Genomic DNA, 19111 nt, shown 5'->3' with positions numbered 1-19111 from the left:
TCCCAAAATTCCGATTTTTTTACCCCAAAATGGAAAATTTTTAGACCCAAATTCAAAATTTTAACCCCAAAATTCAGATTTTTTAACCCCAAAAATTCAGATTTTTTAACCCCCAAATTTGGGATTTTTTAGCCCCAAAATTCAGATTTTTTTACACCGAAATTTGGGATTTTTAGCCCCAAAATTCCGATTTTTTTACCCCCCAAATGGAAAATTTTTAGACCCAAAATTCAAAATTTTAGCCCCAAAATTCAGATTTTTAACCCCAAAATTGGGATTTTTTTTAACCCGAAAATTCACATTTTTAGCCCCAAACTTTGGGGTTTTAACCCCAAAATTCAGATTTTGTTACACCAAAATTTGGGATTTTTAGCCCCAAAATTCAGATTTTTAACCCCAAAAATGGAGAATTTATAGCCCCAAAATTCAAAATTTTTACCCCAAATATTCAGATTTTTAACCCAAAAATTCAGATTTTTTAACCCCAAAAATTCAGATTTTTAACCCCAAAAATTCAGATTTTTAACCCCAAAAATTCAGATTTTTAACCCCCAAATTTGGGATTTTTTAGCCCCAAAATTCAAATTTTTAACCCCAAAAATTCAGATTTTTTAACCCCAAAATTCCGATTTTTAACCCCCAAACTGCTGGGTTTACTGGTTTGGGGTTACTGGGAGGAACTGGAATTAAACTGGACAAACTGGGAGGGACTGGGGTGAACTGGGAGGTCACTGGTTCTTACTGGTTTGGGGGTTGGGGTTACTGGGATGAGTTTTGGGGTAACTGGGAGGGACTGGGAGGGACTGGGACGTTACTGGTTTTTACTGGTTCTTACTGTTTGGGGGTTGGGGTTACTGGGAGGAACTGGGACGGAACTGGAGGGACTGGGGGGGACCGGGATTAAACTGGGACAAACTGGGAGGGATTTGGAGAGACTGGGACGAACTGGGTGGTTACTGGTTCTTACTGGTTTGGGGGTTTGGGGTTACTGGGAAGGACTGAAATTAAACTGGGACAAACTGGGAGGGACTGGGAGGGAGCTGGGAGTTTACTGGTTCTTACTGGTTCTTACTGGTTTGAGGGTTTGGGGTTACTGGGAGGGAACTGGGACGAACTGGGAGGAACTGGGAGGGAACTGGGAGGGAACTGGGAGGAACTGGGAGGAACTGGGAGGGAACTGGGAGGAACTGGGAGGGACTGGGAGGGAACTGGGAGGAACTGGGAGGGACTGGGAGGGAACTGGGAGGAACTGGGATGGACTGGGACGAACTGGGAGGGACTGGGAGGAACTGGGAGTTTACTGGTTCTTACTGGTTTGGGGGTTGGGGTTACTGGGAGGAACTGGAGGGAACTGGGACGAACTGGGAGGGAACTGGGAGGGAACTGGGAGGGAACTGGGATTAAACCAGGAGGTTACTGGTTCTTACTGGTCCATACTGGTCCATACCGGTCCGTACTGGTCCATACTGGTCCATACTGGTCCATACTGGTCCATACTGGGCCATGTCGGAGCTGCTGCTGCTGACGCGGGTCCTGCCCGGGGGTGGGGGAGGGGCGGAGGCCGCGGCCCCTCCCCCCCCCGCCCCCACCAAAGGGGGGGGGCTCTGGGGGGAGCCCCTGGCGCTGGGGGTGGGTGAACCCCGCGGGGGAAACTGGGACGGACTGGGAGGGACTGGGAGGGGGTTTGGGGTTACTGGTTTGGGGTTTGGGGTTACTGGGAGGGACTGGGAGGGGGTTTAGGGTTACTGGTTTATACTGGGAGGGGACTGGGAGGCGGTTTGGGGTTACTGGTTTATACTGGGAGGGCACTGGGAGGGGACTGGGAGGCGGTTTGGGGTTACTGGTTTATACTGGGAGGGCACTGGGAGGGGACTGGGAGGGGGTTTGGGGTTACTGGTTTATACTGGTTTGGGGTTTTGGGGTCACTGGGAGGGACTGGGAGGGGGTTTGGGGTTACTGGTTTATACTGGGAGGGACTGGGAGGCGGTTTGGGGTTACTGGGAGGGAACTGGGAGGGGGTTTGGGGTTACTGGTTTATACTGGTTTGGGATTTGGTGTCACTGGTTTGTACTGGTTTGGGTTTGGAGTTACTGGTTTATACTGGTTTGGGGTTTGGGGTCACTGGGAGGGACCGGGAGGGGTAAAAGGGGGATTTGGGGTTACTGGTTTATACTGGGAGGGACTGGGAGGGGGTTTGGGGTTACTGGTTTGTACTGGGAGGGGTGAAATGGGGATTTAGGGGTTACTGGTTTATACTGGGAGGGGGTTTGGGGTCACTGGGAGGGACTGGGAGGGGGTTTAGGGTCACTGGTTTATACTGGGAGGGGGTTTGGGGTCACTGGTTCATACTGGTTTGGGGTTTGGGGTTACTGGGAGGGGGTTTGGCGTTACTGGTTTTACTGGGAGTGACTGGGAGGGGATTTGGGGTTACTGGTTTGTACTGGGACGGGGTTTAGGGTTACTGGTTTGTACTGGGACGGGATTTGGGGTTACTGGTTTATACTGGGGGGGTAAAATGGGGATTTGGGGGTCAGTGGTTTGTACTGGTTTGGGGTTCAGGGTTACTGGTTTATACTGGTTTATACTGGTTTATACTGGTTTATACTGGTTTATACTGGTTTATACTGGTTTATACTGGTTTGGGGTTACCGCGATTAAATCCGGGTCCTTTGAGGTTTTGGGGGGTGGGGGAGGGGCGGTTTGGGGCCCGGTTTGGGGTGGGGGAGGGGCCGGACTTTGCTCCCTTTTGGGGGGGGGTGGGGGAGGGGCCGGACTTTGATCTTTTTTAGGGGTGGGGGAGGGGCCAAATTTGGGTCCATTTTGGGGGGGTGGGGGAGGGGCGGATTTAGGGCCCATTTTAGGGGTGGGGGAGGGGCCAAATTTGGGTCCATTTTGGGGGGGTGGGGGAGGGGCGATTTAGGGGCTCTTTTTGGGGTGGGGGAGGGGCGATTTTGGACCCATTTTAGGGGTGGGGGAGGGGCGATTTGGGGGCTCTTTTTGGGGTGGGGGAGGGGCGATTTTGGGTCCATTTTGGGGGGTGGGGGAGGGGCGGATTTAGGGCCCATTTTAGGGGTGGGGGAGGGGCCAATTTGGGCTCCTTTTTAGGGGTGGGGGAGGGGCCAATTTGGACCCTTTTTAGGGGTGGGGGAGGGGCCAATTTGGACCCATTTTAGGGGTGGGGGAGGGGTCAATTTGGACCCATTTTAGGGGGTGGGGGAGGGGTCAATTTGGAGCCTTTTTAGGGGTGGGGGAGGGGCGATTTTACGGTGGGGGAGGGGCGGATTTGGGCTCCTTTTCCGGGGTGGGGGAGGGGCGATTTGGGGGCTCCTTTTTCAGGGGGTGGGGGAGGGGCTGCCCCCGCCCCTGAGCCGCCCCTCCCCCACCCCGCAGGTGTCGCAGGTGCTGCTCGGGAGCCTCCAGGTGGCCCTCGGGGGGTCCCTGCTGGCCACGCTCCGAGACCCCCTGGGGGCACAACTGGGAGCCCCCCTGGGGAGCGGGGCCACGGTGAGAGCCACGAACTGGGAGGGACTGGGATAAACTGGGAGGGACTGGGATAAACTGGGAGGGACTGGGATGGACTGGGAGGGGACTGGGATAAACTGGGAGGGACTGGGATAAACTGGGAGGGACTGGGATAAACTGGGAGGGGACTGGGAGGGGACTGGAATGGACTGGGAGGGGACTGGGATAAACTGGGACAAACTGGGAGGGACTGGGATACATTGGAAAGGAACTGGGAGGGGATTGGGATGGACTGGGAGGGAGTGGAAGGGAGTGGGAGGAACTGGGATAGACTGGGATGAACTGGGAGGGGACTGGGATAAACTGGGAGGGGACTGGATAAACTGGGAGGGGACTGGGATGGACTGGGAGGGGACTGGGAGGGACTGGGAGGGGACTGGGATAAACTGGGAGGGACTGGGATAAACTGGGAGGGACTGGGAGGGGACTGGAATGGACTGGGAGGGGACTGGGATAAACTGGGACAAACTGGGAGGGACTGGGATACACTGGAAAGGAACTGGGAGGGGATTGGATGGACTGGGAGGGAGTGGAAGGGAGTGGGAGGAACTGGGATAGACTGGGATGAACTGGGAGGGACTGGGAGGGGATTGGGATAAACTGGGAGGGGGCTGGGAGGGACTGGGATGGACTGGGATGGACTGGGAGGGACTGGGATGGACTGGGATAAACTGGGAGGGACTGGGATACACTGGGAGGGACTGGGAGGGGATTGGGATGGACTGGGAGGGAGTGGAAGGGAGTGGGAGGAACTGGGATAGACTGGGATGAACTGGGAGGGGACTGGGATAAACTGGGAGGGGACTGGGATGGACTGGGATAAACTGGGAGAGGATTGGGAGGGACTGGGATAGACTGGGAGGAACTGGGATAAACTGGGAGGGGACTGGGATAAACTGGGAGGGACTGGGAGGGAAGTGGGAGGGAACTGGGAGGGGACTGGGATAAACTGGGACAAACTGGGAGGGACTGGGATACACTGGGAAGGAACTGGGAGGGGATTGGGATGGACTGGGATAAACTGGGACGGACTGGGATAAATGGATGGACTGTGAGGGGACTGTGAGGGGACTTTGGGGTTACTGGTTTATACTGGTCTATACTGGTCTATACTGGTTTATACTGGTCTATACTGGTCTATACTGGTTTATACTGGTTTATACTGGTCTATACTGGTCTATACTGGTTTATACTGGTTTATACTGGTCTATACTGGTCTATACTGGTCTATACTGGTTTGGGGTTACTGGGAGGGGCGGGTCAGTTCTGGGGTCACTCTTTAATCCCCTCCCCCACAGCTGATGGTGGCCGGGGCCGTGCTGGGAGCGATGGCCAAAGGGCCCTCGGCCGGGAGGGTGAGTGTGGGGTCACCCAGGGGTCACTCAGGGTCACCAGGGGTCACCCAGGGGTCACTCAGGGTCACCCGGGGGTCACTCAGGGGTCACTCAGGGGTCACTCAGGGGTCACTCAGGGTCACCCGGGGGTCACTCAGGGGTCACTCAGGGGTCACTCAGGGGTCACCCAGGGTCACCCGGGGGTCACTCAGGGGTCACTCAGGGGTCATTGGGGTCACTCAGGGGTCATTGGGGTCACTCGGGGTCACTCAGGGGTCACTCAGGGGTCACTCAGGGGTCACTAAGGGGTCACTCAGGGGTCATTGGGGTCACTCAGGGTCACTCAGGGGTCACTCAGGGGTCCACACTCAGGGTCACTCAGGGGTCACTCAGGGGTCATTGGGGTCACTCAGGGTCACTCAGGGGTCACTCAGGGGTCACTCAGGGGTCACTCAGGGGTCATTCAGGGTCACTCAGGGTCACTCAGGGGTCACTCGGGGTCACTCAGGGGTCATTGGGGTCACTCAGGGGTCACCCATTGGTCACTCTGGTCACTCTGGTCACTCTGGCCGCAGGCCCGGGCCGCCCTGGCTCTGGACATTGTGGCTTCCATCGTTTCCTTCCTGGTCCTGGGGGTTCAGGGGCTGCTCCTCCCCCACAGCTGCCCCTGGTGCTTCGACCTGGGCCCGGCGGCTCAGGTGAGTGCCCGTGGCCACTGCTGGTCACTGCTGGTCACTACTGGTCACTGCTGGTCACTACTGGTCACTGCTGGTCAGTGCTGGTCAGTGCCGGTCAGTGCTGGTCAGTGCTGGTCACTACTGGTCACTGCTGGTCACTGCTGGTCACCGCTGGTCAGTGCCGGTCAGTGCTGGTCACCACTGCTCAGTGCTGGTCACTACTGGTCAGTGCTGGTCACTACTGGTCAGTGCTGGTCACCGCTGGTCAGTGCTGGTCAGTGCTGGTCACTGCTGGTCACTACTGGTCAGTGCTGGTCACCGCTGGTCAGTGCTGGTCAGTGCTGGTCACTGCTGGTCACTACTGGTCAGTGCTGGTCAGTGCTGGTCACTGCTGGTCACTACTGGTCAGTGCTGGTCACTGCTGGTCACTGCCGGTCAGTGCTGGTCAGTGCTGGTCACCACTGGTCAGTGCTGGTCACTGCTGGTCAGTGCTGGTCACTGCTGGTCAGTGCTGGTCAGTGCTGGTCAGTGCTGGTCACTACTGGTCAGTGCTGGTCACTGCTGGTCACCACTGGTCAGTGCCGGTCAGTGCTGGTCACTGCTGGTCACCGCTGGTCAGTGCCGGTCAGTGCTGGTCACTGCTGGTCACTACTGGTCAGTGCTGGTCAGTGCTGGTCACTGCTGGTCACTACTGGTCAGTGCTGGTCACTGCTGGTCTCTGCCGGTCAGTGCTGGTCAGTGCTGGTCACCACTGGTCAGTGCTGGTCACTGCTGGTCAGTGCTGGTCACTGCTGGTCAGTGCTGGTCAGTGCTGGTCAGTGCTGGTCACTGCTGGTCAGTGCTGGTCAGTGCTGGTCAGTGCTGGTCACTACTGGTCAGTGCTGGTCACTGCTGGTCACCACTGGTCAGTGCCGGTCAGTGCTGGTCACTGCTGGTCACCGCTGGTCAGTGCCGGTCAGTGCTGGTCAGTGCTGGTCACTGCTGGTCAGTGCTGGTCACTACTGGTCAGTGCTGGTCACTGCTGGTCAGTGCTGGTCACTACTGGTCAGTGCTGGTCACTGCTGGTCAGTGCTGGTCAGTGCCGGTCAGTGCTGGTCAGTGCTGGTCACTACTGGTCACTGCTGGTCACTGCTGGTCACCGCTGGTCAGTGCCGGTCAGTGCTGGTCACCACTGCTCAGTGCTGGTCACTACTGGTCAGTGCTGGTCACTACTGGTCAGTGCTGGTCACCGCTGGTCAGTGCTGGTCAGTGCTGGTCACTGCTGGTCACTACTGGTCAGTGCTGGTCAGTGCTGGTCACTGCCGGTCAGTGCTGGTCAGTGCTGGTCACCACTGGTCAGTGCTGGTCACTGCTGGTCAGTGCTGGTCACCACTGGTCAGTGCTGGTCACTGCTGGTCAGTGCTGGTCACTGCTGGTCAGTGCTGGTCAGTGCTGGTCAGTGCTGGTCACTACTGGTCAGTGCTGGTCACTGCTGGTCACCACTGGTCAGTGCCGGTCAGTGCTGGTCACTGCTGGTCACCGCTGGTCAGTGCCGGTCAGTGCTGGTCAGTGCTGGTCACTGCTGGTCAGTGCTGGTCACTACTGGTCAGTGCTGGTCACTGCTGGTCAGTGCTGGTCACTACTGGTCAGTGCTGGTCACTGCTGGTCAGTGCTGGTCAGTGCTGGTCACTGCTGGTCAGTGCTGGTCACTGCTGGTCAGTGCTGGTCACTGCTGGTCACTATTGGTCACTGCTGGTCACTGCTGGTCACTGCTGGTCACTGCTGGTCACTGCTGGTCACTGCTGGTCAGTGCTGGTCACTGCTGGTCAGTGCTGGTCACTCATGGGTCAGTTATTGGTCAGTTATGGGTCAGTTATGGGTCATTGTGGTCACTCATGGGTCAGTTATTGGTCACTCTGGGTCACTCACGGGTCAGTTTTGGGTCAGTTTTGGGTCATTTTTGGACCAATTTTGGGTCAATTTTGGGTCATTTCCAGGTCAATTTGGGGTCGGTTCCGGATCCAGTTTTGGCTCAGTTTTGGGTTAATTTCGGGCAGTTTTGGGTCGTGTTTTTGGTACCATTTCGGGCTCGGTTTCAGGTCGATTTTTTGTGATTTTTGAGCCGATTTCCGCTCCTTTCTCCCCATTTCCCCGCCCGCCAGGGGGCGCTGCTGGGCACCCACGTGCTGCTGATGACGTCATCGCTGGCGGGGGGGGTGCTGGCCGTGATTGGCTGCGTGGCGGCCACGAGGCACGCCCCGGGGCGGGGCCAGTGGTGAGTGACAGGAGGGGGCGGGGCCAGGGATGAGTGACAGGAGGGGCGGGGCCATGAATGATTGATCGGGGGGAGGGGTCATGTATGTTAATAAGTGGGCGTGGTTTGCCGTGTCATTTCCTTATATGGGCATTGGGGGGTAGGGGCAGTGGGTGTGGCCCTGACTGACCACGCCCCCTTCCCCTCCCCCAGCCCGTGGTGATCTATCAAACAGCGATGCCCGCCCCGGGGGCGGGGCCTGCCGAGGCCACGCCCCCTGCTCCGCAATAAACACCAATCACAGCTGAGAGCGCGTCTGGCTCCGCCTCCTCCTTCGCCGCGTCTGATTGGCTGGGGAGGGGGTGACGTCATGGGTGGCATTGGGGGCAGCCCAGAGACGCACTGGGAGCAACTGGGAACAAACTGGGAACAAACTGGGAGCAACTGGGAGCAACTGGGAGCCTTTCCCCTCCCATTTCCCGCCATTTTCCCCTCACGTTTTCCCGCCATTTTCCCCCACAATTCCCGCCATTCCCCCCCACAATTCCCGCCATTTTCCCCTCAGTTTTCCCGCCATTTTCCCCTCACGTTTCCCGCCATTTCCCTCTCACTTTTCCCGCCATTTTCCCCTCACGTTTCCCGCCATTTCCCCCTCACAATTCCCGCCATTTTCCCCTCACATTTTCCCGCCATTTTTCCTTCACATTTCCCGCCATTTTCCCCTCACATTTCCCGCCATTTTCCCCTCACATTTCCCGCCATTTCCCCCTCACAATTCCCGCCATTTTCCCCTCAGTTTTCCCGCCATTTCCCCCCCAAATTTTGCTGCCTTTTTTCTTTTGTTTCCCAATTTTTTTTATTTTTTTTTTCCCCCTCCTCCCTTTTCCTCATCCGAATGGGCAGGAAGGAGGAAAAAATGATCCCAAAATGGGGAAAATAAAGGGAAAAAGGGGGGGGGGGAAAAATGGGCGGAAAAATCGGGGAAAATTATCCAGAAATGAGTAAAAACGGGAGGAAAGGGGAAAATGGGGAATAAAGGGACAAAATCTGAGGAAAATGAGGGAAAAAAATGGGAAAATCGGGGAGAGAAGGGACAAAAATGGGGAAAAATTCGGGGAAATTGGGGGGAAATGGAGGGAAAATGGGGAAAAGTTGGGGCAAAAATGGGGAAAAGTGGGAAAAATCCAGGGGAAATGGGCAAAAAGGGAGAAAAAATGGGGAAAAAAAAGGGAGAAATGAGGAAAAATGGGAAGAAAGGGAGGAATTAGGTAAAAAAAAATGGGGAATGGGGTAAAAGTAGGGAGAAAGGGGGAAAATATTGAAAAATAAGTAAAAATGGAGGGGAAAAAGAGGGAAAAGTGGGCAGGAAGGAGAAAAAAAGGGGGAAAAAAGGATCCAAAACGGGGAAAAATGGGAAAAATCGGGGGAAAATGGGAAAAATCAGGGAAAAGTGAGGGGAAAACAGGGGGAAAAGGGGAAAAATGGGGAAAATCAGGGAGAAAAGGGATAAAATTCAGGGAAAAATCAACGGAAAATGGGGAAAATGAGGAGAAAATGGGACAAAAATGGGCAGGAAAAAGGGAAAAATGGGAAAAAAGGACCCCAAAATGGGGAAAATCGGGGAAGAAAAGGAGGAAAATGACAAAATCCAGGGAAAAAGAGGCAAAAATGGGGAAAATTGGGGGAAATGAGGAAAAATGGGCAGGAAAGAGGGAAAAAATGGGGGAAAAAGGACCCAAAAATTGGGAAAATCGGGGAAAATGAGGCCAAAAATGAGCAGGAAAAAGGGAAAAAATGGGGAAAAAGGACCCAAAAATGGGGAAAATCGGGGAAAAATTGAGGAAAATAAAAAAATCCAGGGAAAATGAGGCAAAAATGGGGAAAATCGGGGAAATGAGGAAAAATGGGCAGGAAAAAGGGAAGAAATGGGGGAAATGACAAAAAATGGGGGAAATGTGGAAAAAATGGGCAGGAAGGAGAAGAAACGGGGGAAAAAAGACCCAAAAATGAGGGAAAAAAATGGGAAAATGACAAAATCCAGGGGAAACGAGGGAAAAATGGGGAAAATCGGGGAAAATGGGCAGGAAAGAGGAAAAAATGGGGAAAAAAAGACCCAAAAATGGGGAAAATCGGGGAAAATGAGGCCAAAAATGAGCAGGAAAAAGGGAAAAAATGGGGAAAAAAGGACCCAAAAATGAGGAAAATCGGGGGAAAATGGAGGAAAATAAAAAAATCCAGGGAAAACGAGGCAAAAATGGGGAAAATCGGGGAAATGGGGTAAAAACGGGCAGGAAAAAGGGGAAAAATAGGGAGAAATGATAAAAAATGGGGAAAATGTGGAAAAAATGGGCAGGAAGAAGAAGAAACGGGGAAAGAAAGACCCAAAAATGAGGGAAAAAATGGGAAAATGACAAAATCCAGGGGAAACGAGGGAAAAATGGGGAAAATCGGGGAAAATGGGCAGGAAAGAGGAAAAAATGGGGAAAAAAAGACCCAAAAATGGGGAAAATCGGGGAAAATGAGGCCAAAAATGAGCAGGAAAAAGGGAAAAAATGGGGAAAAAGGACCCAAAAATGAGGAAAATCGGGGGAAAAACGGAGGAAAATAAAAAAATCCAGGGAAAACGAGGCAAAAATGGGGAAAATCGGGGAAATGGGGAAAAATGAGCAGGAAAAAGGGAAGAAATGGGGGAAATGACAAAAAATGGGCAGGAAGGAGAAGAAACGGGGAAAAAAGACCCAAAAATGAGGGGAAAAAATGGGAAAATAAAAAAATCCAGGGGAAACGAGGCAAAAATGGGGAAAATCGGGGAAAATGGGCAGGAAAGAGGAAAAAATGGGGAAAAAAAGACCCAAAAATGGGGAAAATCGGGGAAAATGAGGCCAAAAATGAGCAGGAAAAAGGGAAAAAATGGGGAAAAAAGGACCCAAAAATGAGGAAAATCGGGGGAAAATCGGGAGAAAAATGAGGAGAAAAGGGGGAATGGGACGGAATGGGATAAACTGGGCCAAACTGGGCCAAACTGGGATAAACTGGGCGGGAGCGGCTGAGTCAGAGCGTGCCCGGATTAGGGAGATCCCGGGAAATGGAGGCGGGAGCGGCCCCGCCCCTCCCCCAGCCCGGGCGGGGCCACAAAAGCGCGGGGAGAGCGCGGGGGGAGGGGACAGAGGCGACACAGGGGACAAGGATGGGACAGCGGTGAGGACATGGGGGGATATGGGGGGGAAATGGGGGAGAAAATTGGGGGAAAAATGGGAAAAAAATATGGGAAAAATATGGGGGAAAATGGGGAAAATTGGGGAAAAAATGGGGGGAAATGGGGGGGAAAATATGGGAAAAATATGGGGGGAAATGGGGAAATATGGGGGGGAAATGGGGGGAAATTGGGGAAAAATTGGGGGAAATATGGGGAAAATATGGGGGGAAAAATGGGGGAAAATTGGGGGGAAATGGGGGAAAAATTGGGGAAAAATGGGAAAAAAATATGGGAAAAATATGGGGGAAAATGGGGAAAATTGGGGGGGAAATGGGGAGGAAAATGGGGGCAAAATGGGGGAAAAATAAGGGGGAAATGGGGAAAAAATTGGGGGGAAATGGGGGGAAAAATGGGGGAAAAATGGGGGGGGAAATGGGGAAAATTGGGGGGAAAAATGTGGGGGAAAATGGAAAAAATGGGGGAAAATGGGGGAAAAATGGGGAAATGGGGAAAAATGCGGGGGGAATGGGGAAATATGGGGGAAATATGGGGGAAATGGGGAAAAAATGGGAAAAATGGGGGAAACGGGAAAAATATGGGGGGAATGGGGAAAATATGGGGGAAAAATAAGGGGGAAATGGGGAAAAATTGGGGGAAAATATGGGGAAATATGGGGGAAAATGGAAAAAAAATGGGGGGAAAATGGGGAAAAATTGGGGGAAAAATGGGGAAAATTTAGGGGAAATGGGGGAAATGGGGGAAATGGGGGAAATATGGGGAAAAAGATGGGGGAAATATGGGGGAAATGGGGAAAAATGGGGGAAAAAATTGGTGGAAAATGGGGAAAAAATTTGGGGAAAATGGGGGGGAAAATGGAAAAAAATGGGGAGAAATGGGGGAAAAATATGGGGGGAAATGGGGAAAAATTGGTGGAAATTTAGGGGAAAAATTGGTGGAAATTTAGGGGAAAAATTGGGGAAAATTTAGGGGAAATGGGGAAAAAGATGATGGGAAAAATGGGGGGAAAAGGGAAAAAATTGGAGGGGAAATGGGGGGAAAAATATGGGGGGAGATGGGAGAAAAATGGGGGAAAAAATGGGAAAAATGGGGAAAATGCAGGGAATGGGGAAAAATGGGGAGGAAAAAAATGAGGAAAAAAACGAGGGGAATTTTTGGGGGGGGGGACGGGGAAAATGGGGGGAAATGAGGGGGAAATTGGGGAAAAAAAAACAGAAAAATTGGGGAAAATGGGGGTGGATGAGGGGAAATGTGGAAAATTGGGGGAAAATTGGGGAAAATTGGGGGGAAATTGGGGAAAAATTGGGGAAAATTGGGGAAAATTGGGGGAAAATGGGGGGAAATTGGGGAAAATTGGGGGGTGGGGCCAGGCCGTGGGGGGAGGGGCAGCCGGGTCACCTCTGTCCCCTCCCGTGTCCCCTCAGGGCTTTGGAGCCGCTGCTGCTGCTGCTGCTGCTCTCAGGTACCTGGGGACACCTGGGGACACTCCTGGGGACATTTGGGGACATTTGGGGACACCTGGGGACACCTGGGGACACTCCTGGGGACACCTGGGGACACTTGGAGACACCTGGAGACACCTGGGGACACTCCTGGGGACATTTGGGGACACCTGGAGACACCTGGGGACACTCCTGGGGACATCTGGGGACACCTGGGGATATTTGGGGACACTCTGGGTGACCCAGGGGACACTTTGGGTGGCCCAGGGGACACTCTGGGTGGCACTGTCCCCATTCCCGGTGGCCCAGGGGACACTTTGGGTGGCCCAGGGGACACTTTGGGTGGCACTGTCCCCATTCCCGGTGGCCCAGGGGACATTCCTGGTGGCCCAGGGGACACTTTGGGTGGCCCAGGGGACACTTTGGGTGGCACTGTCCCCATTCCCGGTGGCCCCACGGAGGTGCCACCCCTGGTGCCAGCGTCCCCGTGAAGGTGCCACACCTTTCATCCCCACGGAGGTGCCACCCCTGTCCCCACGGAGGTGACACTCTGGGTGCCACCATCCCCACGGGAGGTGCCACCCCTGTTGTCCCCACCCCTCGTGCCAGCGTCCCCGTGAAGGTGCCACACCTTTTATCCCCTAAAAGGTGCCACACCTGGTGGCCCTGGGGACATTCTGGGTGGCCTTGTCCCCATTCCTGGTGGCCCTGGGGACACTCAGGGTGGCGTTGTCCCCATAAAGGTGCCACACCTGGTGTCCCATAAAGGTGCCACCCCTGGTGTCCCCATGGAGGTGACACACTTGTCCCAGCGAAGGTGCCACTCCTGGTGGCCCTGGGGATGCTCAGGGTGGCCTTGTCCCCATTCCTGGTGGCCCTGGGGACATTCCTGGTGGCCTAGGGGACATTTCTGGTGGCATTGTCCCCATAAAGGTGCCACCCCCTGGTGTCCCCATGGAGGTGACACGCTTGTCCCAGCGAAGGTGCCACCCCTGGTGGCCCTGGGGACGCTCAGGGTGGCATTGTCACGAAGGTGCCACCCCTGGTGTCCCCATGGAGGTGCCACAGGGGACACTGTGGGTGGCCTTGTCCCCACCCCTGGTGGCCCTGGGGACCCTCCTGGTAGGATTGTCCCCATGAAGGTGTCACATCTGGTGGCCCAGGGGACACCGGGGGTGGCATTGTCCCCACGAAGGTGCCACCCCTGCTGTCCCCACGGGGTGACACACTTGTCCCCGTGTCCCCATGGGGTGACACACTTGTCCCCGTGTCCCCACGAGGTGACAAACTCGTCCCCGTGCCGTCCCCACCTCGCCGTCCCTTTGTCCCCGCAGGTGCCACCACGTGCGGCTCCCAGCCGTGTCCCCCGGGCCAGCGGGCCGCGGGGGGTGACGCGGGGGGTGACGCGGGTGTCACCTGCGTGCCCGTGTCCCCCGATGGGGACGGGGACAGGATCATCGGGGGGTACCCGTGTGTCCCCAAGTCGCAGCCCTGGCAGGCGCTGCTCTACGGCCCCCTGCGCTGCGGGGGGGTCCTGGTGAGACCCCAGTGGGTGCTGACGGCGGCGCACTGCAACCGCAGGTGACACCTTGGGGACACCTTGGGGACACCTCGGGGACACCTTGGGGGCAGGGGACCCCTCACAGGGACAGGGGACAGGGATGGGTGAGACCCCAGTGGGTGCTGACGGCGGCGCACTGCAACCGCAGGTGACACCTTGGGGACACCTTGGGGACACCTTGGGGACACCTCGGGGACACCTTGGGGGCAGGGGACACCTCACAGGGACAGGGATGGGTGAGACCCCAGTGGGTGCTGACGGCGGCGCACTGCAACCGCAGGTGACACCTTGGGGACACCTTGGGGACACCTTGGGGACACCTCGGGGACACCTTGGGGACACCTCGGGGACACCTTGGGGACACCTTGGGGACACCTCGGGGACACCTTGGGGACACCTTGGGGGCAGGGGAAAGCCCCTGGGGACAGGGGACAGTGGGTGCTGATGGCTGCCCAATGTCCCCATTGTCCACGATGTCCCCAAACCCTCTCAATGTCCCCTCTGTGCCCACTGCCCCCAATGTCCCCAATGTCCCAAACCCCTCAATGTCCCCCCTGTCCCCTCAATGTCCCCAATGTCCCCCCACTGTCCCCATTGTCACCACTGTCCCCAATGTCCCCAACACCCCAACCCCTCTCAATGTCCCCAATCCCCCCCTGTCCCCCCATTATCCCCATTGTCCCCCAATGTCCCCAATCCGTCCCCAATGTCCCCAACCCCCCCCAATGTCCCCAAATGTCCCCACTGCCCCTAATGTCCCCAATCCCCCCCGTCCCCCCAATGTCCCCAATGTCCCCAATGTCCCCAATGTGTCCCCAATGCCCCCCTGTTCCCCCATTATCCCCATTGTCCCCTAATGTCCCCATTGTCCCCTAATGTCCCCAATGTCCCCAGTATCCCAAACTCCCCCCAATGTCCCCCCACTGTCCCCATTGTCCCCAATGTCCCCAATATCCCAACCCCTCTCAATGTCCCCAATCCCCCCATTCCCCCCCGTCCCCCCCAATGTCCCCAATGTCCCCAATGTCCCCAATGTCCCCCAATCCCCCCAGTGTCCCCAACCCCCCCCACTGTCCCCAATGTCCCCAATGTCCCCAATGTCCCCCAATGTCCCCAACCCCCCCCACTGTCCCCAATGTCCCCAACCCCCCCCACTGTCCCCAAATGTCCCCAACCCCCCCTGTCCCCCCAATGTCCCCAATGTCCCCAACCCCCCCCCACTGTCCCCAAATGTCCCCAGGGGTCTCCGTGTCCGCCTGGGTGAGGATGATCTGCAGCGGCGCGAGGGGACAGAGCAGGAGCGTCGCGTTGTCGCGGCCGTGTCGCACCCGCGCTTCAACGCGGCCACCCTGGACAACGACGTGGCCCTGCTGAAACTGGAGCGGCCGGCGACAATCGGCGACAACGTGCGGCCACTGGCCCTGCCCCGGCAGTGCGGGACCCCCGGAGAGTCCTGCCTGCTGTCAGGGTGGGGGACAGTGACAACGCCACAGGGTGGGGACACGGCGGGGATATGGGGAGGGGGGGGGGATAAATGGGGAGATATTGGGGAAAAATGGGGAAAAAACGGGAGAAAATGGGGAAAAATGGGGGAAATATGGGGGAAATATGGGGGAAATGTGGGGGGGAATGGGGGAAATATGGGGGAAAATGGGGGGAAGTTCGGAAAAACGGGGGGGAAATGGGGGGGAGATTGGGAAAAAATGGGGGAAAATGGGGAGGAATGGGGGGAAAAATGGGGGGAATGGGAAAATGGGGGAAAAATGGGGGGAATGGGGGAAAAAATGGGGGGAATGGGAAAATGGGGGAAAAATGGGGGAATGGGGGAAAAATGGGGGGAAAAATGGGAGGAATTGGGGGGAAATTGGGTTGGAATTGGAGCAGAGCACCCCGGGAGTGTCCTGGGGGTGTCCCTGACCCCCTGACCCCTCGGTGTCCCCCCAGTGACCCTCCCCGACCCCTGAGTAACCCCCGAGTAACCCATTAGTAACCCCTGAGTAACCTCTGAGTAACCCCTGAGTAGCTCCCAGACCACCCTAGGAGTGTCCTGGGGGTGTCCCTGACCCCTGGGTGTCCCCCCAGTGACCCTCCCTGACCCCTGAGTAACCCATTAGTAACCCCTGAGTAACCCCTGAGTAACCCCTGAGTAGCTCCCAGACCACCCTAGGAGTGTCCTGGGGGTGTCCCTGACCCCTGGGTGTCCCCCCAGTGACGCTCCCCGACCCCTGAGTAACCCCTGAGTAACCCATTAGTAACCCCTGAGTAACCCCTGAGTAACCCCTGAGTAGCTCCCAGACCACCCTAGGAGTGTCCTGGGGGTGTCCCTGAGCCCTGGGTGTCCCCCCAGTGACGCTCCCGAGCCGCCTGATCTGCGCCTACGTGCAGCTGCTGTCGGACGCGGCGTGTCGCCGCGCGTACCCGCAGCGCATCACTCCCAGCATGCTCTGCGCCGGCGTCAGCAACCGCCGCGTCGACTCCTGCCAGGTGAGCCCCCAGATCTGCCCCACATCTGTCACAAAGTGCCCCAGATCATCCTGAAATCTGCCCTAGATCTGACCCAAAACTGCCCCAGATCATCCTGAAATCTGCCCCAGATCTGCCCCAAAACTGCCCCAGATCATCCTGAAATCTGCCCCAGATCTGACCCAAAACTGCCCCAGATCATCCTGAAATCTGCCCCAAATCTGCCCCAGATCATCCTGAAATCTGCCCCAAATCTGCCCCAGATCTGCCCCAAATCAGCCCCAAAACTGCCCCAGATCTGACCCAAAACTGCCCCAGATCCGCCCCAAATCTGACCCAGATCTGCCCCAAATCTGCCCCAAATCAGCCCCAGATCTGCCCCAAATCTGACCCAAAACTGCCCCAGATCCGCCCCCAAAATGTCCCAGATCTGCCCCAAATCTGATCCAAAACTGCCCCAGATCTGCCCCAAAACTGCCCCAGATCTGCCCCAAATCTGACCCAAAACTGCCCCAGATCCGCCCCCAAACTGCCCCAGATCTGCCCCAAATCTGACCCAAAACTGCCCCAGATCCGCCCCCAAACTGCCCCAGATCTGCCCCAAATCTGACCCAAAACTGCCCCAGATCCGCCCCCAAACTGCCCCAGATCTGCCCCAAATCATCCCCAAATCCGCCACAAATCATCCCCAGATCTGCCCTAAAATCCACCCCAAATCCGCCACAAATCTGCTCCAAAACTGCCCTAAATCTGCCCCAAATCCGCCCCCAAATCTGCCCCAAATCATCCCCAGATCTGCCCCAAATCTGCCCCAAATAATCCCCCAAACCCACCCCAAAATCCACCCTAAATCCTCCACAAATCCGCCTCAAAACTGCCCCAGATCTGTCCCAAATCCACCCCAAATCTGCCCCAAGTAATCCCCAAAACCCACCCCTAAATCCACCCCAAATCTGCTCCAAATCTGATCCAAATCCACCCCAAATCTGCCCCAAAATCTGCCCCAAGATCCCGTAAACTGAGCCCCAAATCTGCCGTAAAACCTCCCCAAATCCAACCCTGAGTGACCCTGAGTGACCCTGGGTGACCCCTGAGTGACCCCCGTGTCCCCCCCGTGTCCCCAGGGTGACTCCGGGGGTCCCCTGTCCTGCAATGGGACCCTGCAGGGCATCGTGTCCTGGGGGCTCCAGACCTGCGCCCTGCCCGGCCACCCCGGGGTCTACACCAAGGTGTGCAGGTTCGTGCCCTGGATCCTGGACACCATGGACAGGAACTAGGGGACACCTTGGGGACACCTTGGGGACACCTTGGGGACAGTCTGAGATCGTGGGGACACTGTGGGGACACGGGGATGGGGACACCGGGGTCTACACCAAGGTGTGCAGGTTCGTGCCCTGGATCCTCGACAGCATGGACAGGAACTAGGGGACACCTTGGGGACACCTTGGGGACACCTTGGGGACACCTTGGGGACAGTCTGAGATCGTGGGGACACTGTGGGGACACGGGGATGGGGACACCGGGGTCACACCAAGGTGTGCAGGTTCGTGCCCTGGATCCTGGACACCATGGACAGCAACTAGGGGACACCTTGGGGACACCTTGGGGACACCTTGGGGACATTGGGGACACCTTGGGGACATTGGGGACACCTTGGGGACACCTTGGGGACATTGGGGACACATTGGAGACACCTTGGGGACAGCCTGGGGACATTGGGGACATTGGGGACACCTTGGGGACAGTCTGAGATCGTGGGGACACCTTGGGGACATTGGGGACATTGGGGACACCTTGGGGACAGTCTGAGATCGTGGGGACACCTTGGGGACACGGGGATGGGGACACCGGGGGTCACACCAAGGTGTGCAGGTTCGTGCCCTGGATCCTCGACAGCATGGACAGCATCTAGGGGACACCTTGGGGACACCTTGGGGACACCTTGGGGACATTTGGGGACACCTTGGGGACATTTGGGGACACCTTGGGGACACCTTGGGGACATTTGGGGACACCTTGGGGACACGGGGAGGGGCCAGCAGGGGGTGGGACACGGTGACAGTGCCTGGGCCACATCTGGGCCACCAAGAGCCACATTTGGGCCACCCCGGGGCCACCAAGAGCCACATCTGGGCCACCCCAGGGCCACCCGCGGGCGGTGACGGAGGGGACGCGGATTCGGGGTCACAACCAATAAACTGGGAGCAAACGCGGCCTCGGCGCCACCTCTGGTGTCCCCAACCCCTCCCCCCCCCCGACCCCCCCCGATGTCCCCAAGGGTCCCCTGGGTGGGGGAGGGGCAGGGCTGGCCCCTCCCCCCCCCATTTCCGGCCGCCATTTTGGGGCGTTTTCCCAGAATTCCGTTTATTGAGGCACTTGCGGAGCGGGGGGAGGGGAGCCAGGAGTGTTCGGCCACGCCCACGCGGGGGGAGGAGACCAATGGGAGGAGGGGGAGTTGGGTGGGGCCAATCAGGGGCCGCGACGGCGAGCGGGGGTCAGGTAAAGGTCACCCAAACCCAACCCAACCCAACTCAACCCAACTAAACACAACTCAACTCAACCCAACCCAACCCAACCCAACCCAACCCAACCAAACCCAACCCAACCAACTCAACCAAACTAAACCCAACTCAACTCAACCCAACCCAACCCAACCCAACTCAAC

At 56.6% G+C, this 19111-nt stretch overlaps 2 protein-coding genes across 5 annotated transcripts; both read left to right on the top strand.

The window, feature by feature from the left end:
* The first annotated feature begins 1420 nt into the window (after positions 1-1420).
* LOC148220485 (uncharacterized) lies at positions 1421-8377 on the top strand. Of its 4 annotated transcripts, XM_088155320.1 has the most exons (6): positions 1421-1629; positions 3391-3504; positions 4821-4877; positions 5432-5554; positions 7675-7787; positions 7980-8377. In XM_088155320.1, exons 1-6 carry the CDS (start codon positions 1504-1506, stop codon positions 7987-7989), a joined length of 543 nt encoding a protein of 180 aa, XP_088011446.1. In that variant the 5' UTR covers positions 1421-1503; the 3' UTR covers positions 7990-8377. The 4 variants fall into 4 exon arrangements, with proteins under 4 accessions (XP_088011446.1, XP_088011447.1, XP_088011449.1 ...); XM_088155321.1 differs by lacking the exon at positions 4821-4877; XM_088155323.1 differs by lacking the exon at positions 5432-5554 and having other exon boundaries at positions 7980-8074.
* On the top strand, positions 8137-18932 carry LOC148220484 (kallikrein-14-like). The gene is made up of 5 exons (XM_088155340.1): positions 8137-8140; positions 13757-14003; positions 15224-15477; positions 16331-16467; positions 17571-18932. The coding sequence occupies exons 1-5, from the start codon at positions 8137-8139 to the stop codon at positions 17721-17723; spliced, it is 795 nt and encodes a 264-aa protein (XP_088011466.1). The 3' UTR covers positions 17724-18932.
* The last annotated feature ends 179 nt before the right edge of the window (positions 18933-19111 follow it).

This window comes from Sturnus vulgaris, chromosome 37 (genome assembly GCF_052056855.1).
Source record: "Sturnus vulgaris isolate bStuVul1 chromosome 37, bStuVul1.hap1, whole genome shotgun sequence".
In the NCBI taxonomy this organism is placed as follows: domain Eukaryota; kingdom Metazoa; phylum Chordata; class Aves; order Passeriformes; family Sturnidae; genus Sturnus; species Sturnus vulgaris.
Note: the sequence above shows the minus strand (reverse complement) of the source record. Positions and strands in the feature narration are given on the sequence as shown.

Excerpts from the sequence above, each read along its gene's own strand:
- LOC148220485 (XM_088155320.1), top strand. The coding sequence starts at position 1,504 with ATGTCGGAGCTGCTGCTGCTGACGCGGGTCCTGCCCGGGGGTGGGGGA. Across the intron at positions 1,630-3,390 it reads GGGAGCCCCTGGCGCTGGGG|GTGTCGCAGGTGCTGCTCGG; the intron begins GTGGGTGAACCC and ends CCCACCCCGCAG. Across the intron at positions 3,505-4,820 it reads CCCTGGGGAGCGGGGCCACG|CTGATGGTGGCCGGGGCCGT; the intron begins GTGAGAGCCACG and ends CCTCCCCCACAG.
- LOC148220484 (XM_088155340.1), top strand. Across the intron at positions 14,004-15,223 it reads GCGGCGCACTGCAACCGCAG|GGGTCTCCGTGTCCGCCTGG; the intron begins GTGACACCTTGG and ends AAATGTCCCCAG. Across the intron at positions 16,468-17,570 it reads GCCGCGTCGACTCCTGCCAG|GGTGACTCCGGGGGTCCCCT; the intron begins GTGAGCCCCCAG and ends CCGTGTCCCCAG.